Source organism: Acinonyx jubatus, chromosome D2 (genome assembly GCF_027475565.1).
Source record: "Acinonyx jubatus isolate Ajub_Pintada_27869175 chromosome D2, VMU_Ajub_asm_v1.0, whole genome shotgun sequence".
In the NCBI taxonomy this organism is placed as follows: Eukaryota; Metazoa; Chordata; class Mammalia; order Carnivora; family Felidae; genus Acinonyx; species Acinonyx jubatus.
The window spans coordinates 76,576,378-76,604,375 of NC_069393.1; the positions used below are offsets into that span (position 1 = coordinate 76,576,378).

Consider the following 27,998-nt stretch of genomic DNA (forward strand, 5'->3'; position numbering starts at 1 on the left):
GCATGAACGGGGGAGGGTCAGAGAGAGAGGGAGACATAGAATCTGAAACAGGCTCCAGGCTCTGAGCTGTCAGCACAGAGCCCGACGCGGGGCTCGAACTCACGGACCTCGAGATCATGACCTGAGCCGAAGTCGTTCGCTCAACCGACTGAGCCACCCAGGCGCCCCCAGTGGTTTCTTTTTAAGCTGCAGGGTGGTTTGTGAATCCCGCTGAGTGAGCTGTGACAGGGAGTGACAGGTGAGGGGGACAGATCCGTGCTTCTTAGACCATCTGTGGCAAAGGAACAGATTTCTTTTCCTTTTATTCCCTATCCATTATGGATCAATTAAAATGAATTCCTACCAAAATGTCATAAAAAGGACACAAAATATAAGCCTCAGTTTAAAATGTTTGGATGCGCCAGACGGAAGGTTACCGCTGTAAGGGCTCCTGCAGGTTGCCTGTCAGTGTCTGCATGGGACCGAGGGGCCATGACGCTGGCAGGGCCGCTGGTCCCTGGAGCCTGCTTTGTGTCGCATTGGGCTAGGCGACTGGCCCGAGGGAGGCGTGGAGAGAGCCAGGAAGGGGTTCTTTGCGGCAGACTAGCCTAGAACCGCCCTGGTCCGTGAAGTCAGAGAGACATGTCGAGGGATATCAGCAGGTGGCATGAATTTGGGGCCAGAGCAGCAGGCTCAGGGAATAACTTCCTGGGGCTACCCTGCCTCTGTCACCACCCATGCTAGCAGGACGGGTGTCCTGGGACCTGAGTCTGTAGTAGCTCCTTTCTGCACCAGATGCCATGGTGTTGGCAGAAACCAACTTTCTGGCCTTGCTGGGTGAGAGCCCTACACTGGGATGTGGGATCGCTTTGTCTGAAAGTAGCTTTCAAATGGGGGCTCACTAATTACAGGGTGTATGTTTATATAGAAATTGCGGTCGTTTGATTTCTCTCTTTCTTTCCCCCCCAACAGTATCAAGGCACTTCTTGTGCCTTCTGGCCTGGGATGTCCCAGGGTGTTGGAAGAAACCAGGCGTAATGGAAAGTTGCTCTGGGGACAGACGGTGGCCTCTGTTCACCTTGTGGTATCAGTGGGAAAGACAGGATCTGTGCCTTTGCCTTAATGCCTTTTCATGATAGTGTTTTCGGTCTATAATGTCTAATGGGCATCTCCTCCAAAGCAACCTCAGCCCTCCCCTCGGTGGTGGCGATGTGCTGGGAGGGGCTGGCAGGGCTGTGGCGGAGGGTGGCGCCAGGACAGTGACCCCGCGTGCCACGGCCTTTGCAGGGGGGCCGCTAGGAGGTCCAGGTATCGGCTGGTGCCTCTGGCTCAGCATTTTTGTAGCGAAGCTGTTGGAAGGAAAGAAGCAGAACAAAGAGGTGCTCTGTGATGGGTGTTGCTTCTTACCTAAGTGGATGTTTCCTTGAGAGCCGCAAGGATCTTTGCAAAGGAGCTCAGGGCTGGGGTCTTGTCCTCGCTTGTCCAGGTTTCCAAAGGCCCCGGGCATATATTTTGGCTCCTTCTCACCCATGCCTTCCCCAGGAACCCACAGCACAGAGCAACAAGGTCTTGAAGTGCCCTGTCTTTGCTTTGTTCCCAGGGCAGGAAGACCCCAACAGTTTGCGCCATAAATACAACTTCATCGCCGATGTGGTGGAGAAGATCGCTCCTGCTGTGGTTCACATCGAGTTGTTCCGCAAGTAAAGAGGGCCTTCTTGTTTTCCCACGACCTCTGATGCTCCCACCGAGATGCACTGCCGTTAGCAAAGCATCAGAGCTATCTCTGAGGCACTTGGATTTGTCCAAGTGCCATTGACTATATTCCTACGGGAAGATAATGTTTCTCCCTTAGTGGGCTTTCCCTTTTGACTCTTTAAGGCTACATTCTTGACCCTCCTAGAGGAGTTAAGAACCTCTAGTGCTGAAGAGAGCCCCTAAGAATATTTTGTAAGTGGAGTTTTTTGGAGCTCGCAAAAGTCAGTAGCCTTCCATTGTTTTGAATGTTAAATAGACCGTTGATTGTAAGGTGTTTCAGGCTTAACCGGGTTCTCCTCTGGGTTCTAGGCTTCCTTTTTCTAAGAGGGAGGTGCCAGTGGCCAGTGGGTCTGGCTTTATCGTGTCCGAAGATGGACTGATCGTGACAAACGCCCACGTGGTGACCAACAAGCATCGGGTCAAGGTTGAGCTGAAAAATGGTGCCACCTACGAAGCCAAAATCAAGGATGTGGATGAAAAGGCAGACATTGCACTTATCAAAATTGACCACGAGGTACGTGCACTCCCCATCTGCAGAACTCAGTTCCCAGGTCGCAAACCTGGGAGCGTTTAAGAGATGTTGGGAGTATGGCCTGGGCTGGGTGAGAAAAGGGGGCTCACGGAAGCTCCTTTAATAAGCAGACTATAAGATCAGAGTTTTAAAAATAGAAGCTGACATTTTTATAAAAGAAAGCAACAGGTTTATAAAGACATTAGTAGGTAAGCAGTGAACCTTGAGGCTCCCTTGCATTCCTGACCTCCAGGCAACTATTGTTACAGATTTGTTTTCATTTGTGCATTTCAGCAGATTTGAAAACAAACCAGGTCTCCCAGATTGGTTTTTTTCAGGGTTACTAGAAGTGTTTTAAAACAATGCTCCATTCTTAAAAAAGTTTTGGAAACCTTGAATTAAAGCACCGCTGATGGATTTCTTCCTTACAGAACTTCTCAGAACTTTTAATATGCTCACGGGCACAGGAGTCTCCCACAAAAGGGTGTATACTCCAAATGATAATCATCTGAGCTTAGGACTTTTTTTTTTTGTCAAAACTGAGACATAGTGAACTCAGTCTGGGAAATGCTGTTTGAAAGCGGTTTGCTCTCTGTTTAAGTATTCTCCTTGCCGTCGTTTTTGCTCTGTTGGTTTGTTTGGCAAGTCTTCCTACCTGAAATCAAATCCAGGTCTCAGGGCCGTCACCAATTCCCGCTTGATGGTGTGTTGATTGGGGAGGCTTGGTTTGCTCTGTGGTGTGTGCAGTGAGATTGCATTTTCTGGTTGCTTCGTGCCCTTGTGATCTTGCAGACTTCATAGGGAAGGGAGACTCTGGGGAGGCTGGAATCCTGTTGTTGGCCCAGGAAAAGGTCCTAGACTGAGAGCCAGGAGGGGTCTTTTTTCCCACCTCTTTATCTACCTTTGCCTGCTTGTGGGCTCTGAAGGCAGACCAGTGGAGTATGACACAGGCTGTTTGTTGTCTGTGCTGTTTATCCGGCTCCGTGCCTGGTGGCCTTTAGCAAAGTCTCGATTGGATATTATTTCTATTAGGTAGCTGTGGAATTTCTAGCAACATCTCTCTTTGAAGATGTGTTTATTGGTCACAATATAATCATAATAACTTCTACTCAATGAGCTCCAGTGCTGATCCAGCCTCTGCCTTCATGCATAACTTCCACCTAATCAAGATAGCTGTATCGTCCCCATTTTATAGTGGCAGAAACAGGAAATAACCTGCCGGAAGTCACACAGCTGTGCTGCCGTGAAACTAACCTTCCAAGCCAAGCCAGGCTCCTGACCCTCAACTGCCCAAGGCCATGGCCTTTACCGAAAGAATGGAACCCAGCCTTTTGGGGGAGATCGGATGGCTGGGCTTCAGATAGCCCACGGGAAGGCTGGCACTTCCCTATTTAGGAACGTGCTGCTCGAAAGGTGTCCAGGATGTGGTAGTCTCATCGGAAGGAGGCTGGCCAGAATAGCACATCCTGTGGCCACAGGCAAGACTTTTCAGCTCCCCCCCAAGCTCCTGGAAGGCAGCCAGCAGTCGGGGCTCTCTGCAGGCAGGGTGCTGGCCCGGATGCTAAGTGAGCTGCCGCCGCTGAGTAATTTTGTGTTTGGAATGCGTGGGCACATAATGTGCCTCTGGCCAGGGGGATATTCTTTTCAGATTTTGAGCCAAGGTGGAGACTGTATCCTTGTGTCATCCCTGACATGTCCAGGCAGGACGTGAAACATCTCAACAGACCAGCTCTGCGGTGTTTCCGACCCAGCCCTTGCAACCCCCCCCCCCCCCAGCCCCCGCCGGGGGTCCGGCCCTTCGCCCAGCAGCACAGTTTGCCCTGTGTTTCCAGCTCAAGAGAAAGGTGCTTACAATTTAAAAGCTGAGCCAAATGTGGCTCTTTAAAAAGGAATCGGAAATGAATGGATATTAAATTGCAGACACCCACACAAGAGACTCGCTTCCACTTACTAAACTGCTTTTTTTATTTTTTGCTGATAGTAGTGGGAAGCGGGGAGAGTAAAACCATCTCTTCAGCTCTTTCCCTTTTGTTCCCGTAGTTTGATGATTGGTTCTTTAGGAGGGGTCAGAGACTGACTTGGAAGGAGGCTCAATTTGGAAGGAGCCTCTCCTCTGGGCAAACCCAAATCCACCCCAGCGCACGATTTAATAACCTGCAGGCTGTGGATGGGATGTGAGTTTGCACTGAGTCACTCTCAGGAATAGCAGAAGAGAAGAAAGCCAGTGCGAAAACTCAGAGCAAGGAGGAACAGAACCGGCAAAAATTGGGCCTGAGGATCGAACATCATTCCAAATGGTGCCTCGGGGGACTGTGGCCCAGCTGCCCCCGGGGCTGTTTCCTAATAACCCAATGAAATTGATGTGATGGCCCGCCAAGTATGTGGGCTGGGTAGCTAACTTGGTGGCTCATAACCTGGGGCCATTTCTTACTCGGAGTTCCCCCCCCCCCCAATCGTGATTTCTTTTGGAGGCTCTCCATGACTTTAAACAGCTCTTGTCCTTCCTGAGTGTAGTATTCTCAACACTTTTAAGGAATAGAAATTACCATGGACATCTGTTGTCATGCCCCTTGTCATCTATCTGGCCGCCGTCTCCTGGGAACAGCAGCTAGCATCTTCTTTGGGGTCTGCTTCTCCCCCATTGGGCAGTCTTGGTGGGACCGTCTGTCACGGTACCCCCCCCCCCCCGTGGCCCCGTTAGATCAAGCAGGCCCTCCCCTCAGGGGTGCACCTGTCTGTCGCCCTCACAAAAACTGCAGGGGCCACACGGGTGGAGCCCCTGCTGCTGAGACCCCCAGGCACTGTCTGAGTTCCAGCCCTCTCTGAGCCCAGTCTGTCTACTTTTCCTTCCATTCTTGGAGCTCCTCTCGCGTCTCCAGTGAACCCCCTTTGGCTTGAGATTGCCAGCGACATGTCTGGGCTGGCGACCAAGGAGCTCTGTTTTTGCTTCTCACGGCTGAGAAGACACATGTGCGCTTACTTTCCCTGCTGAGTTTGGAGACGGGGAGAACTTTCGGAAGAAGGCTCGCCAGCAGCCGCGTGGCCCGGTCTGTCCCCCTGTCCCCCACCCCCCAAGCTGGGGGAGGAGGGTCACCCCCCCTCCCCCAGGCCCATTCTGTGCTTCTGTCCTAGGTTTTGCACCTCCTCTTTCCTGGGGCCAGCAGTGGCCTGGGGAGGGAGCGCCAGCTGCAGGAAGTTGGGACAGCGGGTGCATGCAAACATTTTAATAGAAAGCAGCTTTGAGGGCAGACTAGCTCGGCTTCGGATACAAACTGTTTCCAAGTGTGTTTAACATGACACTGGCCGTGTTTGCAGAACATTTAAACATTTCATCCCCAGGCAGCATTTTGTCCGTGCAGTCTCCTCTCTGAGCGGTTCCGAAAGAGAGAGAGAGTGGGGTGGAGAGAGAGGCCGAGAAGGAGAGGGGGTGGGTATAGAGGCAGAGGTAGAAAGAGAGCGACGTGGTTTCTCTAGGCCAGACTCCAGGGCAGAAACCCTGGGGATGCATTGAGGGGAAATCTCCTTTCGTTACAGTGGTTTTCCCAGCCGTGTTGACGAGGAAACACCAGGCGAAAAAGCACACGCCTCCCTCGCTGGTTCTGACTTTTGGACCGTGTGCTGTGTCCCCTTGATGCATTTCCCAGTGCTCTTCCGAAGAGAGCTTAGCTCCTTTCCCGGGGCCTCGGAGGCCTGGCCTGATGGGGCGCGCCTCCCCCAACCTCATCTCCCCCCTCGGCCCGCCCGCCACCCACTCTACTTAGCCTCTTTCGCACCAGTGCTGTTTCTACCCGGTGTGGGGGGGCGGGTCTTGGCCGTGCCTCCCCCCGCACCCCGGGGTATCTCCCTGCACCTCCTCCAGAGCTGGCCTTCCCATCTCTTCGGGGCTCCTGCCAAATTCTGCCCGAGACAGCCCTTCCCCGACCCACGATCCGAGGGGGTACCCACATCCCAACCCCCAACTTGTCACTCTGAGGACAGTCACGTGTCACTGTTCATACCCCCCCCCCCCCCCCCCCCCGCTGCTCCTCTCCTTAGCATAATCTACCATTGCCTTATTTGTTGATTTAAGTTTTTCCTCGCCTGCGGGAGCGTGAGGGACATGCCTGTCACACTCATATGTCAGGTCGTAGGTGCTGGGCACCCGTGTCCCGGTACGAATCTAAGTGCCCTCTGCTCCGAGGAATGCCAGAGCAGGGAGGCACAGGGCTCCTGTGGTGGCCTGCGTCCCACTGTCAGATGAGGGTGTGATGGCCCACGCTCCCCCCACCCTCCTCAGCCAGTGCTCATCGGATCCCGAGGCCCGTCTGCTTTGGACGGACACCCGGCTTTGCCTGGGCTCCCGCAGCTCTGTGGTCTTTGGTAACTCAACACGCTGCTGAGGCAGTTAGGTTTCCTGTGGGCGCTTTCCCCTGACGCCAACAACCCGGGAAATATGTGGAAGCGGCCAGGTTGAGGCTTGGGAGGTGTTTTTCTTCCCTTGCCCCCAGGCCCGCGTCCGTCCCTGGCCACGTTGGGGCCGGTTGCCGCCTACAGGCCAGACTCGTTTGAAGTGGCCCAAGAGGAGGACTTCTGGGGGGGGGGGGGTTGCTGCTTGGTTTTCAGAGGGTCGTTTTGCTGCTGAGCCGGCCGCTGGGGCAGGAAGAGCTGCCAGCTCTGATCCTGTGCAGCTCGGGACAGGGGTCCCTCGGGGTCGAGGGCCCTGGGCCTTCCCCGCACAGGTCCCAGTGGCCGCTCGGCAGGCTCTGTCTTCTCCAGGCCCGTGTCTCAAGATTTGGCCCGGTGCGTGGCGGTGAATCCACCCCGAGGAGGGCCCAAGGGGGCCCCGGGACCGTGGCGAGGCCGGGGGTGGTGTGGTGCCAGGCGTGACTCATGCCTGCCCACCAGCCAGCTCTCCTCAGGCAGCCTGATCGTCAGAAGGCGCTGACTAAGCCGCGCGAGCCGTCCGAGAGTGAATCAGATAACGCGGGGCCTGGACTGGCATGGCCTCCCATCTTTTGGAGCCTGTCCCTCGCCCTCGTAAAGCGACTGGGAGCCTGGGCTGTGGATTGCACCACCATAGCTACCCTCTTATTTTGTTTCTGTGTTTTTCCCTTTTGGATTCTTTCCCCCACTCCCTCCGTGCTGGTCGTTCTGTGGTCTCGCTCTTTCTCTCCCGGAACTCCCCAGGCCAGAGACGCCACAGACCCTGTTGGCGCCCCAAGGCTTCTATTACCGTATTGATTTTTACCAGTTTTAGGGGGTGGGAATCAATAGCTCATGAGGTAATGGAAACCCGGGCAGCGAGGTGGAAGCCGGCCTTCATTCCTCCGTGCAGCCTTTGTGCAGAGGCTGCTGGGGACGCGGCCCCTTATGTTCTGACTGCAGCTCCTCTTGGAATGTGAAAATGTTTCAGTTCCCCAAACTATCAAAACCGGAGCCCTTGTGTGTTCTCTGGCCCCGGTTCAAGAACTTAGCTGATTGTTAAGGAAATTCTTTGGCTATTTTTTCTCTTAATATGGTAATGCCTTTTTTCACTTTGGCGCTCTCTCCTCAGGGAATTGGATTAAGACTATTATTTATGGTTGTGACAAAGCAGTTCCCAGGTTTTCAGTTCCCTGAATTTGTAGGTGCCCCATCGGGAGTGTCTCCTGTCCCCTTCACTGCATGGGGGACATCCGCTGCTCCCGTTTGACAGTGTAGTAAATGTGTCACGATGCGTTCGAGTCCAGGCTTGGCCAGCTGCGGCCTGCGGGCCAAATCCAGCCCTCCACCTGTTTTTGTAAATAAAGTTTTATTGCAACAGCAGCCATGCCCATTCCTTTATTTACAGTCTGTGGCTGCTTTTGCCCCGCCCCAGCAGAGTCGAGTAGTGAGGATGGAGACCACAGGGCCTGTGAAGCTGAAAGTATTTCCTTTTTGGCCTTTCACAGAAGAGGCTTCCCAGCCCCAGTGTGAGGCGATTAACACCTTGTCCTAAGGAGCTGAGTGTGCTGGGGGCTGAGTGTGCTCCTAAGACCCATTGAGGTGCGGCTCTAGGTGACCAGAGGCCAGAGAGGCTGATTTCATCTGCCCTTTCTCTTGGGGCATGTGTGTGTGTGTGTGTGTGTGTGTGTGAGTGTGTGTGCGCGTGTGTGTGTGTGTGTGTGTGTGTGTAGCGCGTGTGCATGTGTGAATTGTGCTCTTTTTTGCTGCTGCTTCCGCAGCTTCGGTTTTGCTGGATTAGGCAGAGAGAAGCCTTGTTTTTGCCCATTTCTCTGTATTCTCAGTGCAGCGTTTCTGTGAATTCCAAGATGTTTTGAAAATGAGTGTCCAGTGTTAAATCCTAAAGATCTTTACAGTCTGGTTTGTTCACTGTCCTCAGTTACTCTTTATTCACTCACGGATTCTGTACGTCTTTACCGAGCGTCTGTCTTGGCCAGACGGTGTGTTAGGTGCTGAGGATGTACCAGCGCTTGGGCAAGAGCCGTGAGAAGGCAGTCGAGGGTGGGAAACAGGACAGGTGGCGTAAAAGTCGGTGACAGGTGCAGAAAAGGAACAAACAGAAGAAGTAGAAGGCACTGGGGGCTGGGAGACCTCTGTACCTATTGCAGACAAGGAAGCTTACATTTGGAGGTAACATGACAGGAAGGGCAGATAGGGCCAACCCGGGGGAAGATCCGGGCCAAGCCTGGAGCCTCTGGACCTCGGACCACGTGCAAACTTATTTCTCAGTGAGTTTATTGGAGCCCTTCAGAACTCAGCCGACATTTCTGGCTAGCTGCTTTTTCCGCATATTGTCTACATTTCTTATGGGCCTTGTTCTTGGGAATTCCTGGTCATACTCTGGAAAGCTCCGCTTTCTCATGTAGTCAATCTCCTGAGAGTCTGAAAGTGCTGAGGCTTCGTAATGAACTGGTTGCCTCATTCCACGACAGTGTAGATGCCGTTTCCCAAAACTGCTTTCCCACCGCCATCATGACCACCTTCCGTGGCAAGGGAGAAATAAGGCATTCTGGTGAATTGAGAACTGATTATTTTAGTACATGTGCTAATTAACAAGTCACTTTTGCTAATGAAGGCTCCAGAATGGTGATGACAGCATGTGACTCATGGTATTTCCCTCTTTGCTTTGGTTACCAGGCAGCTCATCGAAACCATTGGCTTTGTGGTTAGAATATTCTCTGTGACTCCATTTTATGCCACGGATATGTGTTAATTAGCTTAGTATAATATATCCCGTGTCACTGACCGTGTCAGATTATTTTTACGTAGAGGAGGTTACATATTAAAAAACATTTTAAACATTGAAAGGAAAGGTATTTCCTTGGGCTTCTCTGCGTACAGGACGGCACAAGCTCTAAGTGGTCACGGGGAGTAAGGAGCCAGTTCAGTTCAACAGACATCGGGTGCCTGTGGTGTGCTAAGCACTGAATCCACCAGAGAGGGACCACTGTGCTTCTCTTGGGGAAGGATCTTTTTAAACAAATTTTTTTAAATGTTTTTATTTATTTTGGAGACAGAGACAGAACATGAGCAGGGGAGGGGCAGAGAGAGAGGGAGACACAGCATCCGAAGCAGGCTCCAGGCTCCGAGCTGTCAGCGCAGAGCCCGACGTGGGGCTCGAACTCACAGACCGTGAGATCGTGACCTGAGCTGAAGTCGGATGTTCAACCGACTGAGCCACCCCGGCGCCCCTAGGGAAGGATCTTTTGAGATCAGTTTTTGGGGATGGGCCTTTAAAGACCTGGTTTTCTTTCATTTCTTTCGTTTTTCAGTTGCCTGTTCATTGATTTTTATAATAGATGCTTAGCTGCCAATCACTATTATCAGTGAAGCTGAAGTCAGCGTTTGATAAATGTGGAGGCATCCAGGGGCTGGTGTATGAAGACCAGGGTTACGCTTAATGGAGGCGATGTTTTGCCTCCTCTGGATGCCACGGAATAAGTACAGTCACTGGCCACTGGGCTCCCATGTAGAACTGTTGACATTTTGTGGCTTAAACAACAGGAGTAAGGGAATTTTCGAGATGCCAGTGTTTATAGCCTGACGGAGACTAAATATTCTGGTGGGGTTCACAGACAGGGACGAGGGGGTTGCTGGCCTGCTCCTTCTCTTTCTGTTCAGGCTTAACCATGCTCTCTTCCTGTCTCTTTCTCCCTCTGCCTCCCCCACTTCTCCCGTCTCCCCGACCTGAACCCTCCCCTACTCCCATCCGTGGAACAGTCTTAGATGCTGACAGCACCCCCCCTCCAATGCCTCTGCGACCTAGTTTGCTTTTCCATGGGAAGCAGGCAAGTTAGTGGCTCTGCTTCTCGCTGGGTATGGGGGACGTGCTATTTTCTCCATTGCATATTTTTTTTTTTAAAAGAAAATGAAAGGTTAGCATAACTGTTTCCAGAAAGCACATGGAATCACTCAGTTGAGTCCCAGCCAGCCGCTGCAACATTAGCCTTTGAGGCACACTGTGGCTGACACACTCAGGACCAGCCTGGGGCTCCAGCCCCTTGACAACGAGTGTGCCGGGTGGCGGAGAGGCAGTGGCTCCCGCCGACTCGGCAACGAAAATATTTTTGTAACAGGAGCACTTTATACTTTCCAAGGAAGAGAAAGAAGTAGTTCACTTGCCTCATTAGGTTAAAAACATTTTTTTCCGTTCAGTTTTATGGTTTGTTTCATTGGCCTTCTCTGTCAGCTTCAGGGCAGGAGTGCAGTGGTTTGAGAGCATTCAAGGGCTCATGGGCAGAACCCAGTGTGGCCAGACGCTGAAAGACTGACAGGCCATTGCCTTTAGGTCCCCTCTAGATGACTACAGGCTGAGCCAGCATCTGGAGAATTCCAGGAGTCCCCTCTCCTCTTGAGGCAGGCGCTTGCAAGGACCATCTGCCCCCGTCGGGGACTTGTAGGAAAAGAGATTTATTAAGGACGGCGGTGCCTGTTTTGATCTCATCAGTTTTAACGGTTGTCTGCTAATAGGTTTTTTGGAAATCAGCCAGGTCTTTTGGAAAGAACCCTAATTGTCAGAGCTGGAATGACCTTGGACATCACCGGCCTCCAACAACCTTATTTTAGAAGTGGCCAAATCCGGGACTCAGAGAAGTCAATCAGGTGGCCCAAGGTCGCAGAGTGAGTTAATACAGAACCGGGTCCAAACCCGGCTGTCCCGCTGCCTGGGACATTGTGCTCCTGGGATACGCGGTGGCCGAGGGGGCACATATATGCGTGTGCATGTATGTGCGTGTGCGTGTGGCGTGACTGTGTCTGAGTCTCCACTTGTGCACAACCCTTGGCTGCTGCTGGAGAATAAGCCCAAAGGAAGCCATCACCCAGGACGTTACCCAGCACAGACCCAGCCTTCCTTCTTCGGGGCTTCCGGTGGTTGTGATTCACGTTCAGCAGGAGTCCAGGCCCCACGCAGAGTCCTCGAAGCAGGTGAGGCCACACAGCCCTGCCGCCAGGCCCCGGCCCAGGCTTGTCTGAGGATAGTTCAGCTTCCCGGCACTGGAGAAACAGCATGGCCCAGGCCCTCGCCCCGAGGACTCGTGAACTTGGCCTCCTCTGGCTGGTTTCTGTGACTGATTGCCCTTCGACTCCCCAGGTGCCCTCTCATGTACCATCTCTGCTGCCCTCACTCGCCCCTGTGGGAAGGTCCTGCACCATGAGCATTTGGGCAGTGGGCAGGGTAGGCCGGAGAGAAGGTCACTTGGGTTGGAGGCAGAGGGAGGATTCTGGTCCTGGGACCTCCATCTCCTAGCTATGGGAACGTCATTGTCATGGGCACAATGGTCTGTCCCACTGAGCGTCTGGTTGTAAACTTTTTAAAAAATGTTTATTTACTTTTGAGAGAGAGAGAGAGAGAGAGAGAGAGAGAGAGAGAGAGAGAGAGATGGAAACAGCGCGAGCAGGGGAGGGGCAGAGAGAGAGGGAGACACTGGATCCAAAGCAGGCTCCAGGCTCTGAGCTGTCAGCACAGAGCCTGATGTGGGATTCTAACTCATGAACCATGAGATCATGACCTGAGCTGAAGTTGGACACTCAACAGACTGAGCCACTCAGGCTCCCCAGTGTCTGGTTGTAAACGTCAAGCAGATGACAGAGCACGATGCACGTAGGGCACGCATACAAGGGGTGGGTTAGGCCAGGCTCTGCTTGGACCATTTGTGTCTTGCACGAACACAGACATTTCGTGACCATTACTTGTTTTTGAAGCAGATTTCTCCTTTTGCTCCCATCCCAACCCCACCAAAAAACCACATGAAGGAGCATATACTTAGTAGAGCCCTTCCCAAACATTGTTAGGTATTAAGATCACTTCTCTAAACTTTGTTTAATATTTATTTTTGAGAGAGCGACAGAGAGAGCGTGAGTGGGGGAGAGGTGGAGAAGGAGACACAGAATCTGAAACAGCCTCCAGGCTCTGAGTTGGCAGGCAGCACAGAGCCCGATTCAGGGCTTGAACTCATGGACTGTGTGATCATGACCTCAGCCGAGTTGGACACTTAACTGACTGAGCCACCCAGGAGCGCCTAGGATCGCTGCTCTACAGTGAACCATTTTCCCCTAAGCCTTGGGGGTTGCTGATGGCTCCCACCCCACAGCCCTCCTTCTCCTTGCTGCTACAGCCCTGGTCTGTCCAACCATGATCCACCCCATTCCTATGGCAGACAAATTCTGGAGAAGCTAAGGCAGTCATGGGGGCCATGTTCCCCTTGTCAAAGCATGGTTGAGGGTAATCTTATGACTAATTGCTGGCCGATGACCCAGGAAGAAGAATGTGCTGGGCCTCTGGATTCTTTGCTCTTCTGAAGAGACACACAGAAGAGGAAAGATCCTTTTACATCCACTGGGCATAGTCCTGTCTTTACATAACACTTGGAAGGCAGGTGGCTTAAGTTGATCAGACCGAAGGAAGGATGTCCATGAGTCTTTGAGGTGATCAGCCCTGCCACCATCTTGCCCTTGAACAGCTGGACATTTACTCCATTTTGAGTAGGGTTTTCTGATACTTGCAGCTGAAAATACCCTAATTGAAACACCCAAATCGTTTTTCGTGTTGATCTATAGTTAGCCTTTATGGAACATTCTAGACTGAACTGACCTTGGCAATGGAGATTTGGACCATGTGCTTTTTTACTGCCGTGTGACTCTCCAACCCATCAGGCAGTACGGCTGGAGGGGTGGGCACGGATGGATTTCATTGATCTTCTGTGTTCACTGTGCCGGGCACTTAGGAGATGCTCAGTGAATGCTTGTTGAGAAAGTTCTCTTTCATGGTGGTGGTGTTTCACGGGAGTGCTGCCAGGCCTGCTGGTTGTTTGTTTGTTGTAATTAAATGAATGGGAGAGCCTTCTTTAATCACGCTCTACGCTCACCTCCCCCAAGTTCTAGCATTAAGCCTACCTCACAGTCAGTATCCTGCCAATGGCTAGTGTTTAGTAATTTAATACAGACCTGGTGAGTCTGGAGTCCACACCCAGGACTTCTGACAACCTCACCTGGGCTGTTTCTCCCTCCGCCTGGGTGGCAGTGGGCTGAAAACTCAGGAGCTAGGGGGATTCGTGTTTTCTTTTTTTTTTTTAATTTTTTTTTTTAACGTTTATTTTTGAGACAGAGACAGAGCATAAACAGGGGAGGGTCAGAGAGAGAGGGAGACACAGAATCTGAAACAGGATCCAGGCTCTGAGCTGTCAGCACAGAGCCCGACGCGGGGCTCGAACCCATGGACTGTGAGATCATGACCTGAGCCAAAGTCGGACGCTTAACCGGCTGAGCCACCCAGGCGCCCCTCGTGTTTTCTTAAAGTCACTCTCGGTGGTGCTGTTGTGAGGATGCTGTTTAGTGGTCTTGAGTCACATCCAGATAGCTCCCCCGCCCTGCCCCATGAGCATGAATGTGACTTTGAGAACTGGGAGCATACCGGGCACGCTATGAAATATCCCCAGTCCTCGAAGGACTTGGGCCAAACGTGAGACTCAGGCTTTCCGGGTACAGCCTGAGGGCTCCTTCTCGGCTCTGATATGGAGCCTTGGAGTCTCGCTGCGGCCACTTATGAGCTCAACCCCCTGCACCGCCCTCCCCCCCCCCCCCCCGCACGCACACACACACACACACACACACACACACACACACACACACTGCTGCAGCATGCACACCCGACTTAGGTTTTCATCCACCCGGTGGCTAAAGGATCCGACGTGGGAATAGATGCTGCTCGCACCCTTGCTTCGTACCGAGTGGAGGAGAGATGCTTGTGTCTTAACATCGCAGGCGTGCTGCGTGCCCGGGATGGTGAGCTGTGGGAAGGGGCTGTCAGGAGAGGGGCTGGCTTCTCCGACAGGCCCTGTGAAGCTGGGGCCGCTTCAGAAGGAGACTCAGGCGGAGCATCTGCTCAGGAGCCTCGAGGCGGCTTTGATGTGGGTGTCTCGGGAGCCAGCCTTCCGGCAGCACTGCGGAGTTAAACCAGGAGCAGGCTGAGCGGTCAAGGCCAATTCGTGTCTTGGTGCTTCCAGCCGTATCTGCGTTTCATCCCCCCCGAGGCCCCCTGTGGTCCGTGTGTCTAGACAGCCATGGGATAAAATGCTCAATTACTGAGTAGGAATTTGGCCAGCAGAGGTATAGCTGCGTTGAGCAGACAGACCCGAGGTAAAGACTGATCAGATGAGCCTACTTGGATCCGGAACAGCCAGAGAGCCTGATGCTTGTGGGGCCAGCAGCCCCTGCGGGGAGCAGGGGCCAGATGGCCCTGAGAAGGCATTTTGACTTCATGGAGAGCTGTAAGCCTGGCCTGACCCACATTCCTGCCCCACGTCACCCCTTTGCAAAGATCTCTGCCTCCACTTAGACTTCAGGGTAACACGTACTAGGAGCGCAGGTCTGAGAGTTGGGAAGCCTGTTCTCTTCTTTCGCCAGGCTGCTCATGAGCTGTGACGAGTCACTGCATCTCTGGGCCTCAGTTTCCACATCTGTGAAATGGAGGGGACGCAGGCCCTAATTCTCCAGGTGGCCGTGAAAGTGCTTTGTCAGCCGGGAGGTGGAAGGTTCATTCCCTTCCATGTCAGTAGAGGCTTCGTGTTAAAAACCCCACCCCCTTGGGATACGTCCACTTGCTTATTTTTGTCTACGATTGTCCTTCGTGATCCAGGAGACGAGTGAGTAACAGCTTACACAAGGTGAGGGTTGGCATTGCCCATTGGTACCACTGGTGCAGGTTTGGCCTCTTGGGATCCAGGGTTCTTTCCCCTGGTTTTGTTCCAGGGAGGATTGGTTCCTGGGGAGACTTGGGCTAGTACCACTGGTGTCCACTTGTCCAAGCCCGTGTGGTTCCTTGAGTGTGAGGACTTCACCGTGCTGAAGGCCCCCAGGCCCGGCCCTCCCCAGTGAGCACGGCTGAGCACACCCAGGCCCCTGGAATTCTCCTCCCCTTGTGGGGGTGGCGGGGGGCGGCGGGGGGGGGGGCTCTCCTCTGTCCTTACAGCTTCTGCTGACCCCAAAGTGTTTGTCTCCCTGCTTCGTCCTCTGCCTCGAGCTCAGACTTGGGAAAGAAGAGCTCAAGGGGTGTCATCTTCAGAGCCCCTCTGCCTCCTGAACCCCGAGAACTGGGAGCCTGGGCCTGGTTCCCTTCCGACGGGGTGCAGGTGGAATGCAGGAATCGAGGGTGTGCCAAAGGCTGATTGAGAGCCCCACGGCGAGCCCTGCTCCACGGAACTTTCTGATGCAGTTCCCAGTTTGTGTCTGAGCTGATGTGGGCTGGGCCCACCTCTCTGTTTGAACTTGATCTCTTGCCTTGGAGTTGGTGAAAAGCAACTGTTATCTTGGGCAGCCAGACACAGCCAGCCCCAGGATCCTTCGCCGCCGTGTCCCCTGGCCCAGCCCCGAAGGAGGGGTAGTGTCCCCAGCAGGCCTCCCCCAGAGTGGCTGAGTATACGTCACTGGCCCTGCTCGCCCACCCGCTGTGACTGCTGGATGAAGTCATTCCTGGCGGGGGTGGCTGGCACGGGCCCAGAGTAAACAGGCCGAACTGAGCCGCTGGTGTGCCTCTGGACGCCGAGGAGCTTGGGGGTGTGGGGCCGCGGGCCTGCCCCTTCCAGAACAGCACCGTGCACTCCGGCCTCGGGCGACCCCAAGGGTCACTGGTAGTGTAGACCCATGCCACCAGCCTCTTCCCAGCTGGGCGACGGCAGACGAGCTTGTGGGAGTTTAGTTGGCCGGGTTCCCCCATTGGGTCTGCACAGATCCCAGTGCTAGTAACGATAACTAACACTTAGACGATGCTGACACGTCCCAGTCACATTAGGTACTTAACATGAGCCAGGCGGTATTCATGGTGTTGTTCGGGTCTTGTCGCCTAATTCTCACAACTCACCCGTGAGAGAGCTGTGCCGCGTTATTCCCATTTTCCAGACGATAACACTGGAGACCAGGGGGTTATGAACTCGCACCAGGATCTAATCAGGATCTAATCTGTGCCCTTGACAGGCCTCTACTGCGCTTCTCGTTGTCTGTGCTCTGAGGGGCGTTCCTTCTCATTGCCATTTCTCGAAGTCAGCGTGAGGTCTTAGATTCCTTCTCCAATATTCCTTCTTCCTCCGTGAACTTTCTGAGCCAGCGTCTTCCTTATTGGGGGCGGGAAGGGGTCTTTATGGCTTAGCGCCATGTCAGAGGATGAGGGAATCTGGGTTTGGGGGCACAGTCTGATGTGTGAATCTCTGCTCTGTCTCGAGTCACCCAGTCTTTTGGGGCCTCAATTTGTCCATCTGTTAAATGGGCACCTCACCTCATCCTCTGGTGTCTGCCCTCTCCGTGTCAGAGCAGATGCTAAAATAACCCTGGTTTTCGCCCACCCCATCCTCTCGGGGGGCCCCCCTCATCTCTTTCTTTCTTTGTTGAGGTGGATGTGAGGGGGCTGGACGTGCATGAGGCCTGGGCGGGGTCTCGGCTTCCTGGGCCTGGTTCCCGTTGTTTGGGCAGCCGCTACTCTGCTCTTGACTCAGGGAACAAAGGCAAGAGGAAGGTTTGCTTGGCTCAGGAAGGAAGGGAGGGGGAGAGCCTCAGGCCATCCCGATGGAAGCCCAGCTCTAGGCCTGGCTACTCCAGCTGGCCTCATTTTGCCCTGTTTCAGTGTGAAGAGTTATTTGGAGCTTCTGACTCTGCCGGAGCCTCACAGGGCCCTGGGGATCAGGCTCGCGGGGCTGGTCAGTTCACCAGGGCCGCGCGGAGCAGAGGTGGTCGATGGGGCGCTCTTTTTGGGCGAGGAGAGAGGCAACTTCTGGGGCTTCGGGGCTGGTGGAGGGGTGGGGGAAGCTGGATGCCTCGCCGCCCCCTCCCGCTCCCTGCGCCTCTCCAGAATTGCCCTGCACTTAGCACAGAGATGCACCCAGCCGAACCCGTGCGGCTCTAGCCTCAATGCTCCCGATTCTCCAGGACTCGGACCGAAGCACCTGTGATGAGCGGGGGTGGCTCCGCCCTTTCCTTCCACCCCATTCCACCCCAAGGCTGTGTAGGCTCAGGATCCTTCTATGCGTCTTCCCTTTCTTCGGCAGCCTTGCCCCAAGTCCAGACTTTGTCTCCTGTCCCCTGGTCTCAGGGTCTCACAGCAGGTCTGGGCTAATAGTCAAGATGGGGCGCGACCCCGCGGTGGCCTCTCATGACCTTCCGTGTTCTCCTTGGTCAGCGGCTCCAACGCTCATTTGTCCCTCATCAGCTTGCGACGTGCTGATGGCGGTGGGCGGGAGGGGACGGGAGGCCCCGGGCCTGCCCTCACTCCCGCACGAGGCCCGTCACCGCCCGACACTCCCCAACGCCTGCGCGTCGTCCATTCTGCTAACCAAACGCAGCAACGCCAACCTTGTGGTTCCAGGGCAAGCTGCCTGTCCTGCTGCTGGGCCGCTCCTCCGAGCTGCGGCCGGGGGAGTTCGTGGTCGCCATCGGAAGCCCGTTCTCCCTTCAGAACACGGTCACCACTGGGATCGTCAGCACCACCCAGCGCGGTGGCAAAGAGCTGGGGCTCCGGAACTCGGACATGGACTACATCCAGACCGACGCCATCATCAACGTGAGTCCCGTGGGGTCGGGCAGGTGTTTGGAAAGCTGGGCTTAGGAACCCGGGGTGGAGCCAGGATCCTCGAGGTGCCGGCCAAGGCTTTACCTCTGAACCCCTAGAGCGGCTGAGGCCGAGGGCTGGTCCTCGGCCTCAGCCATCTCCAGGGACTCCTGTGAAGGGGACTTCGGATACGCCAAGGTCTGCAGCCCAAGGGGGCTCCCCATCCCACTGGAGGGGCTGTGGCTCCTCTGCCCCCAGGCCGCTCAGTGGACCCGATGTTGAGGCTCTGTGCAGGAGGGATGTTCACCCTGGTGCCGGTGCTGTCACCCCCGGAGGTGCTCGCTCTGCCTCGGGGCGCGGTCTGAGCGTTAGGCCCATACTGTTCCACGTCTAAGGAGGCCAGGCCTTGCTCCACACCATCTCCTCAATGGAACCTTTTATAAACCACAATTTTTCCCCTTCGGCTGTCTCCTTATAGGATTGGCCTTTCTTTTTTTTTTTTTTTTAATGTTTATTTCTGAGACAGAGCATGAGTGGGGGAGGGGCGGAGAGCAAGAGGGAGACACAGAACCCGAAGCAGGCTCCGAGCCGTCAGCACAGAGCCCGACGCGGGGCTCGAACTCACGGGCCATGAGATCATGACCCGAGCCGAAGTCGGTTGCTCAACCGCCTGAGCCACCCAGGCGCCCCATGGATCGGCCTTTCTACAGAGCAACGTGTTTCCCCCTACATCTGTCTAATAAATAAGAAGCAGTGTGTTTTGTACATTTGCTGCTCTGAAAGGTTTCATTCCCAAACTTTCTTGTGATCCGCATGAAGTAGTGGAAAAAGAACAAACCATGTGGATTTCCAGCCACAGCGGCAAAGCGGGGATCGTATAGCGGGGGTGGGGGGGTGGGGGCAGGTTTGAAACACCGGTTGGTAGCCAGTGTGTTGCTACGAGAAGGAAGTGGGTGTTGGGTGTTTGAGGGGGGTCATAGTTGTCCTCTGGGCTTTGGAGCCAAAAAAAAAATTTTTTCCCCCATTTATGGCACATCTAAAACTTTCTGAAAATGTTTAAGGCCCCTTTTTCCAGCAGCATATTAGGTTGACAGGAACAAATCCAAGGAGAGAACCTGCCAGGCAGGGAAATGCACAGGGCCATATAGAGACATACACTCATAACCTTTTAATTTTTGCTTAATTTCAGTACGGAAACTCAGGAGGACCATTAGTAAACCTGGTAAGGCCTTTTTTTTTTTTTTTAAATCTGTGTACATGTTTTTTTGTTTTTTGTTTTGCTGTTTTTTGCTTTCTTTTCAGACATGAACTTGCCACAGCACATTATCTGATTCTTTTACAGTGAAATCTGTGAGTCTGTACCGCATCCTTAGAAATTACCCTTCTTATCTTTTCTGGAAGGAGTAAGGCATGTGGGAGTCGGGGTTGGAAGTGTTATGCCAGCAGACATGCTTGGGTTTCAAAGTTACAAGTAAATTCAGTGGAATTTGGGTCCAACCCAGGAGCAGCCAAAGGGGGAGGCCTTTCTTTTGAAGGTGTCAGCAGCTCTGGCCTGTTACAAAAAGGCACGGCCTTCAAATGAGGTCCCCAGGCTGCCACAGGAGCTGGCTTGGCTCGTCTACAGTCTTTGTCTTGGCCAGGAGCCCTCCCTTAAGACCTGGCTGAAATGAGGAGTTGCCCCCGCTCACAGAGATGTCACATAAGGCTATATTTAAATACATAAGCATGAAAAGGGAAGCTTTAGAATCTGCCAGAGTGGGGCCCACGCAGCTCAGGGGTCACCCAGCCCTGTTCTCATTTCCCTCCATGGGAAATCGAGGCCGTCTTTAGAGAGGCCCTGGGTGGCAGCGCCTGCTGGAAGGTTCTCGGTGTCGGGGACCGAATTCTCAGTGTTGCAGGAACTGTACAAGGAGAGAATTTGTAGTCGCTTGGCACTTGTCCCTTATCAGCCTGAGCTAAACAAACCATTCAACAAGGGTGTGCAGAATAACGGTGAAGGGGTCTTGTCATTCCATGAGTAGCGTTCGCCAAACCAGGAATCTGTCTTGAGCGAGAGCACAGCCCGTAGACTGCCTTCCTCCGTGATCTGAAGCCGGTCTGTGACAAGCAGAGGAAGCGAGGCGGGGCCTTACCCTGCAGCCCCTGTAACATCTGTGGCTGCTGAGACAGCACGGAGATAGCACTGTGTTTTCCCAGTAACCCCTAGTCACTAAGGTTGTCCCCCTGGGTGTCAGCAGAGGAATCTTTAGATCATGGAACATGGAGGAAGCTGGAGGCTATGGACAGCCACCTAAAGGACTCTGAGGTTTCAGAAATATTCCCTGGGGAAGGAGCAAAGGAGCACCTCGAAACCAGCCTCGAGGCTGTTTTTGTGGCACGGTGCTCCCTGAGGACAGAGCCTGATGTGTGTTGGCTCGTACTGCCCAAGTGATGCCTCTCCGCCTGCGGCCCTGGGACCCCCTCCACCCGGTTCCCCCTCCCCACCCATTCACAGCTCAAAGACTTCCTTCATGACAGACGATCTGTTCGCTTTTGGTGCGTGTCTTCTGGTAAACCTTCGTGGGCTCAACAGGCTGTTTCCATCTTGCTTTTCAGGATGGCGAAGTCATTGGGATTAACACTCTGAAGGTGACAGCCGGAATCTCCTTTGCAATCCCATCAGATAAGATTAAAAAGTTCCTAACCGAGTCCCATGACCGACAGGCCAAAGGTAAAGCATGGCCCCGTGTGGCCGCGGGTGGTTCAGGCAGGCCCGGCTGCACCCCTGAACGTCAGCTAAGCCTTTTCGGATCGAGAAGGAAAATGGGATACACGCTGTTAGGCCCCTGGCATTGGGTCACAGAAGTTTGACCCTTTTTGGCCGTGAATGTTTCATGTGGTTTGGTTTAATATGTACCAGTCATGATCCTAGGTGATTTCTATACATCGTTTTATTTCATTAAGTTCCTTTGCCCTCTCAGGAGGGAAGTATTAGTCCCATTTCAGTGACAAGAAAACTGAGATTCAGGGAGATCGTTCATTCCACACATGTTTGTTGACCCGTATCTGCTTGGGGTTAGGCTGGGGGTTCCATGGCTCCACAAGGTCCCCGGCATGTGTGATGTTTACACTCTGACTGGAGGAGGAGGGAGGGTGATACTAGACAAACGTGCAAGGTTTCAGATACCAATGATGCTTCCCTGAAAATGAAGCAGGGTGGTGAGCTGGGGCAGTGCCGGGAGGGGGACATTCCAGACCAGGGAACAGTGGATTCAAGGCCTCCGTTGTGGGCACAGCACACACAGCGAGTGGGTCACGTGGCTGGAGTGCAGTGAGGTTCAGGGTCACCCAGATGGATGCAGAAAGCAGTTAGCCAGGGTCACGGAGACTTGACCTCTGTGCCGTGGTGGCCATGGTGAAGGCCTTGGGTTGTACTGAGAACCGGGAAGGTCATGATCTGGTGGACGTCTTTGAAAAGTCACTGTCATGGCTGCATGGAGACTCCGCTGGAGGGGCTGGGCAGAAGTGGTAGGACCAGGTGAGAGACTCTCCTGGTCATCCACGCCAGGGTGGGACGAAGGGCTCAGATTCTGGATTTATCGGAGGGCTAGAACCCTCATTGGAGGTCAGGATAAGGCAAAGAGGAAGCAAGTATCACTCCTCAGTTTTTGGCCATTAACAAAAATGACAGGACTTTCCCCAGGTAACATGGCAGGTAGGGGTCTGAGAAGGATTTGAACCACATCGTCAGCGTTCCCCCCCCATGGCCCTGACTCCATACACTGCAGGGACTGAACCTCACAGCTCCTGGTGTCCCCAGTACAGCTGCCAACTGGGCTGACCTGTTGTCCTTTTGTTGTCCCACCAGGCAAAGCCGTTACCAAGAAGAAGTATATTGGCATCCGAATGATGTCGCTCACATCCAGGTGGGTAAGCGGGACGTCTGTGTGTGTATCTTAAACTTAAACCTAAACTTAGGAAGGCTCTCACTGGCGCCCTGAAAGGGAAACCTCATGCTGCCTTAAGCATCTCGGTTTCTGGTTATAATTGAGAAACATCAGGAAAGAGGAGGCGCCATTCCCCTGAGCCTCTGGTTTTATGCTTCATTTTTGGGGTTTTTTTTTTTGTGTTTGGAGGGAACAGGTCCTTCCTTCTAGAAGATTCTGCCCTCCTCTTTGAAGGCAGGCCTGGACAGTGGGGCGTGTTGGTCACTCTCCCTCATGCCTTCCTTTTACCACTTGTTCCGTTGAAACCCACATTCCAGGAGTGCCCCAGCACCTCCCTCAGCCCAGAGCACCCTGCCTTTTGGGAGTGCGACCGTGTGTGGGCTGTGGCTGCCGGAATGCTGGGTCAGGCTTGTTTGCCGGAGCCGGTGGAAGCTGTGGCATGCGGCTGCCAGGCTTATAACGTACTGGTGTTTTACCCTTGATGAAAAAGTCTGGTATAACCACACGAGTCCTGGTAACTAAGGGCACAGTGGAAACTCTTGCAGGTACAGGTAGCAAAGAGCAGAACGTATTCATGTCAGCATTAACATATGAATTATCGTAATTAATTTACTATTAATCGTGACCATATTACTATCCTTTAGATGCATATTATGAATGGTGGTGTCGTTTTTAGCACTCCACAATGTATGGACTGATTTGCTAAGACTCAAATGTGAATCAGTTACTTGTCTTGGAACTGTGGGCGACGAAGGTATGGGGAAGGAATATACACCCTAGCATCTGGCTTCCTGAGTTCTTGTCCCAGCTGTGCGACTTCCTGGCTAATGACCTGGGGAATGACTTGACCTCTGTGCCTCAGTTTCCTCCTCTCCGGGGCCAGGACAACAGTGCAGGCATTTTGGTGGGTGGTGAACGTGTGCCCAGGCTCGGATCCACGGGTGGTGGCACGGGTCGCCAGCCACAGTGACACCAGCCACTGTATTTACTGCACATTTGCTCCGCACCAGGCCAGGTGCTGCGTCCAGACCATCTCACCTAATCCTCAAAACGACCCCTACATCATAGAGTATTGTCATTATTCCTGTTTTGTAGGTGAGGAAACTAAGGCACAGAGAGGTTAAGCAGCTGCCCAGGATCACACAGAAAGTGGCAGAGCTGGGGCTCCAAACCTGGGCAACTGCTACACCATAGTCACTCCTTACGTTACAATAGCTACTATTAAATCATTAGTAAAATTATGAATAATAATCATTACAAAGCACCGTACTTCGTGTCAGCCAGTAGATCTTTGACTCTCATAGACATGTAAGCGAAGCAGAATCAGACCTCCTGGGGCTATTTTATTTCGGATTCAGGGATCAGGAGGAGAAGCTGGGTGAGAGCTGAGTCTCAGCCAATAGAGGCCCCTTGTTACTTGATGTTAACGCAGGTGTTTTCCTCCCGAGCAGCAAAGCCAAAGAGCTAAAAGACCGTCACCGAGACTTCCCGGATGTGCTTTCGGGAGCATATATCATTGAAGTCATTCCTGACACTCCAGCGGAAGCGTGAGTTAGAACTATTTTCTCTTTGCTGGATTATCCCTGCGGTTCCTGGGGGCGGTCGGGGGAGGCTGTGTTCTTTTCATATCGGCTCAGGTGGTGGTGAGGGTCCCTGATGAAAGGGTTGGACACCCTTGGTCCCGCCAGCCGGGCCCTTCGGGCCTGGTTCAGCTCAGCACTCATCAGCAAAAGGGTGCTTCCTGTCCTCAGAAGTCCTCACTTCATGAGAGGTGATTCAGGTGGAAGGAGCAACATCTGACTCTCATGAGTCTCTGGGGCAGGCCTGGCTGGGGAAAGAGGGTTGAAGGAGCAGCGGCCCTGAGATCTTGGGCAGTGGCCCCGTCCTGGGCTGCCAGACAGAAGCCTGGCACAGAAGCCTGCCTTCTCTGATTCCGTCTGTTACGGACCAGGCCATACCTGTCCACACCTCCAGAACAATAACCCAGGTAACATCCAAGTAACATGAAAAGAAGTAGCTCAGCAGGCAGTCAGCACTTCTTACTTCTTCGGACATAATATGCAGGGAGAAGAGCTAGACGGGGTGGGGCCTGCAAGCTGTTCCCCGGGGCCCGGATCTCGCCCGCCGACTGCTCCGCTTTAATCTGAGCCGTGGGCGAAGGATAGATACTGCATTTTTAAACGGCTGAAAAAATTTTTAAGCAAGAGCATTTTCTTCTGATACATAAAAATTGTACGAAATTGACATTTCAGTGTCCGTAAGTGAAGTTTACTGGAACACAGCCAAGCTCGGTAGTTACACACTGCCTACAGTGGCTTTACGGCCACGGCAGTCGAGTTGAGTTGTGCTGGATGCCACACGGCCTGCAAGGTCCAAAATATTTCCTATCTGGCCCTTTACAGAAAAAGTTTGCTGACGCTGTGCTAGACCACTAAAGGACCGTAATAGCTTATTTGACACTTATTTGACTCTTGCTTATTTGCAAGAGCTAGAGTTACAGCAATAGTAACACAAAAGAAGGCGGAACCATTCCACCTGCTCCTCAGGGGACCGTCCTCCGAGTTGTGATGCCCATTACAAGCAAGCTGGCCACGGGCACGACACATGGTAGACGATACATGGTAGCGGCATATCCTTGACCTCCTCTGGGGTCAGTCTGTCATCCGATCATAACAAGTGCTGGGGAGCATTTCTGCCATGGACAGGACTGATGATTTGGCCTAAAACCCTCAAAAGGAAATGACGCAATCCGTTGGTAGTTGAAGCTACTGTCGTGTGAGTTCGCCATCACCCCACCCGATGCGCTCGGGGCTTCTGGGTTCTAAACTGTGCCTCTGTCAACGCACAGTCGAGTCCCTCTCGTGGCAGTTAGACCCGGGGGAATGGAAGCGTTACAATCGTGTTTCCCCTTGTGTTGCAGGGGTGGGCTCAAGGAAAATGACGTCATAATCAGCATCAATGGACAGTCGGTGGTCTCCGCTAATGACGTCAGTGACGTCATTAAAAAGGAAAGCACCCTGAACATGGTTGTCCGCAGGGGCAACGAAGACATTATGATTACGGTGATTCCTGAAGAAATCGACCCGTAGGTAGAGGCATGAGCTGGATTTCATGTTTCCCCTCAAAGACTCTCCAGTGGACGGTGTGTGATGACTCTGGGCTGGTGGCACAGGACACTCAAGACTTCGGACCACCATGTTCCTTGTTCAGCAGAAGCACCCTGGCCAACAGAATCCTTCTTGATAGTTTGCAGGCAAAACAAATGTAATGTCATAGATCCGTAGGCCGAAGCTCGCCCTTCTGTATTCCTATGTATGCAGTGTGCTTTTCCTTGCCGGCTTGGACTGTTCCTGCTTAGACAGTCAACATTTGTCTCTCCCTTTAACTGAGTCATCATCTTAGTCCAACTAAGGCAGTTGATATAACGCATAGGTAGAGGAAGGCCCCACGGGAGCCAGAATGGTCCTGGGCACGTTTTTGCTTTCCTCGCGGTCAGCACCCGGAGGAGATGGACGCCAGAGACCACAGGCCGGTGACCGTTGGCTTCCCAAACAGCCGAAGTTGCCTCTTTTAGGAATCTCTTCAGAACTGGGGGCACAATGACTTTGAGTTTGAGCTATTAAAGTACTTCTTCATACTCTGCCTTGTGGCTTGCTTCTTTCCCGTTCCCTGTGAACAGCTGGTGGCTGTCTCTTGGAAATGATCGTAAGGTCAACAGGTCCTCATTAAACCACATTGTCCGCACAGGGTTGAGCTTGCAGGCTTACCAGTTATTTCCAAATCATCACGTGGGGTTTACCAGCATTACTAACAACTGTGCTTGGCCACTCTGGCTTCATAAAATAGGGTTTGAGGACAGTCGTACTTGCATCTGGAGCTTTCCAAACTGACGAGAGTTTGTTGACCTCATACATCACGCAATCAGTCAACAAAAGATTTTCTGGGCCTCCGCTCTGTGCCAGACAGGGTGCTAAGTATAGAGGGATCAGCGCAGAGCAGGATGGACCCAGGCCTTCTGTGACTGAAGAACTCTCTTATCTTAAGTCCCCAGAAAGTACAGGCTGAAGTTGATTGCAGTTGTCCTGGGCTCTGACCTAAGAAGCAGACCGTAAGCCTTGGGAGGGGGAGGAGGGCTAGAGCAGGGCTCCCCTCGACGCGTTCTCAAACAAGTGCAACCGTAAGCGGCCGGAGGCGCCTCTTGTCTCTGGGAAAGCTCCCAAGAGTTGGAGACTGGACCCGTGTAGACTGCCACAGAAATTTAGCTTGAGAAGTTAGCACGGGCCTGCGTCGCTGTGGGGAGCACACACTGGGGAGGAGGCTTTTTACACCGGGAGTGGAGGATGAGGCTCTCTACTTGTCAGCTGTAAAAGGGGGGGCCTTGGACAGGATGGAGGTTGGGGTCCCTGGACGGAGAGCTTAATCCTTCCTCGACCAGTAGATCTCCGAGGTCTGGTTCGTAACTGAAGAGGCTGTAGAAGAACAAGGGCCCAAGTTCAGTGGAGGGGAAATCCGATTTAGCAAGACCCTCATCAGTAGTGACGCCAGGCAGCCGGGTGGCTGTGTGCCTTCGCGGTCTGTTTAGATGACCTTGGAAAGTCGGAAGGAGCCGACTTGCTTGTCCGCACAGGGTTGAGCTCCCTCCCTCTCCACCTAAGGTGATGACTCAGAGAATGGCTCCGTCCTCAGATGTTTTTCCCACGGGCCTGCTCCTGGGTGGGCCCCAGGGCTGAGGTACCACTGCAGGTGGGGAGGGCGCGCTGGGTGGCGTCCAGGTCAGCGGCAGCCCCGGCCGGAGCCCGTCTGTCTCCAGCCTGTCATCCTCTCGGGAGATCACAGAGGGTTCTGCTGGAAGGCATCGGCCTGGAGCCCACGGGCTCAGCCCTCTGCAAACACTGTAAATACTGAGCAGCAGTTCCAAAGGGCCACGGGACTCTGGGGGGGGGGGGGGTTGGGGTGTTGCCCGCAGATGTGGTCGTATACGAGGCCTCAGAGAGGGCAGCTTGGCGCACGGTCGACACGTAATGGGTCCGGTTCCGTGGCTGTCCTGAGCTGTGGTACCCGGTGTCCTGTGGGGGCTGCTCACCCGAGCACCCCGCGCTCACGCGGGCTTTCTCAGGCCCTCTTAGGCCAGCCGTTGTTTCCTCACCTTGCTTTGGGTTCTGATGGAGGTTTTGGCCATATCAACTAGCCTTAAGGTCCGGGAGGCAGAGCTGAGTCGAAGGGGCATCGCTCCTGGAGCTAGGTAAATGTGGGCTCAGCTCTGGGGTCCGCATCTTACTGGCTGCGTGACCTTTGAACGAGTTATTTCACCCCTCTGTGCCCGTTTTTCCATCTGTACCACTTCCTGTGTCTGCTGTGGCGAGTGACACAGTGGCACACAGTGAACACTCTAAATATTAGTGACATGGGCGTTCCTTGATGTCTTGGAGCCTCAGTTTCCTCCTCGGTCAAGTGGGGAGTAAGAGCAGTGTCCCCCCTTGCCCTGGAGTTGTGTGCGTCAACCGTGAGGGCCTGCGCTTCTCGATAAGTGCAGCTGCTCCCGTTTTTATTGTGATTAGCCTGCCGTCCTTCTGGTTCTCAACTGACAATTTCAATAGTTAACATCTGCCGGGTGCTTGCCGTGTGTCAGACGTCGTGCTGAGCATTTTACATTTACTGGCTGTTCGGGCCTCAGATCAGCCCTTGGGTGGACGCTATGTTTACCTCTTTTGACAGGTGAAAAAATTGATGCCCAGAAATTAAGCATCTTGCTGAAGTCACGGAGCTAATAAGCAGGCGGCTGTGACTTAAAGCCAGGAGGCCTGAGCCCATGGTCTCTGTGCGGCACTGCCTG

At 53.4% G+C, this 27,998-nt stretch overlaps 1 protein-coding gene across 1 annotated transcript in view; it reads left to right on the top strand.

Moving 5' to 3' along the window:
• Positions 1-25,807, top strand: part of HTRA1 (HtrA serine peptidase 1) — a 51,202-nt gene extending 25,395 nt beyond the window's left edge. The window contains exons 2-9 of the mRNA XM_027063292.2: positions 1,580-1,679; positions 2,044-2,248; positions 18,057-18,251; positions 19,429-19,461; positions 20,835-20,949; positions 22,087-22,144; positions 23,617-23,712; positions 25,086-25,807. Coding sequence (XP_026919093.1) covers positions 1,580-1,679; positions 2,044-2,248; positions 18,057-18,251; positions 19,429-19,461; positions 20,835-20,949; positions 22,087-22,144; positions 23,617-23,712; positions 25,086-25,254 — 971 coding nt within the window. The 3' untranslated portion in view covers positions 25,255-25,807. The remainder of the gene's footprint in view (positions 1-1,579; positions 1,680-2,043; positions 2,249-18,056; positions 18,252-19,428; positions 19,462-20,834; positions 20,950-22,086; positions 22,145-23,616; positions 23,713-25,085) is intronic.
• The last annotated feature ends 2,191 nt before the right edge of the window (positions 25,808-27,998 follow it).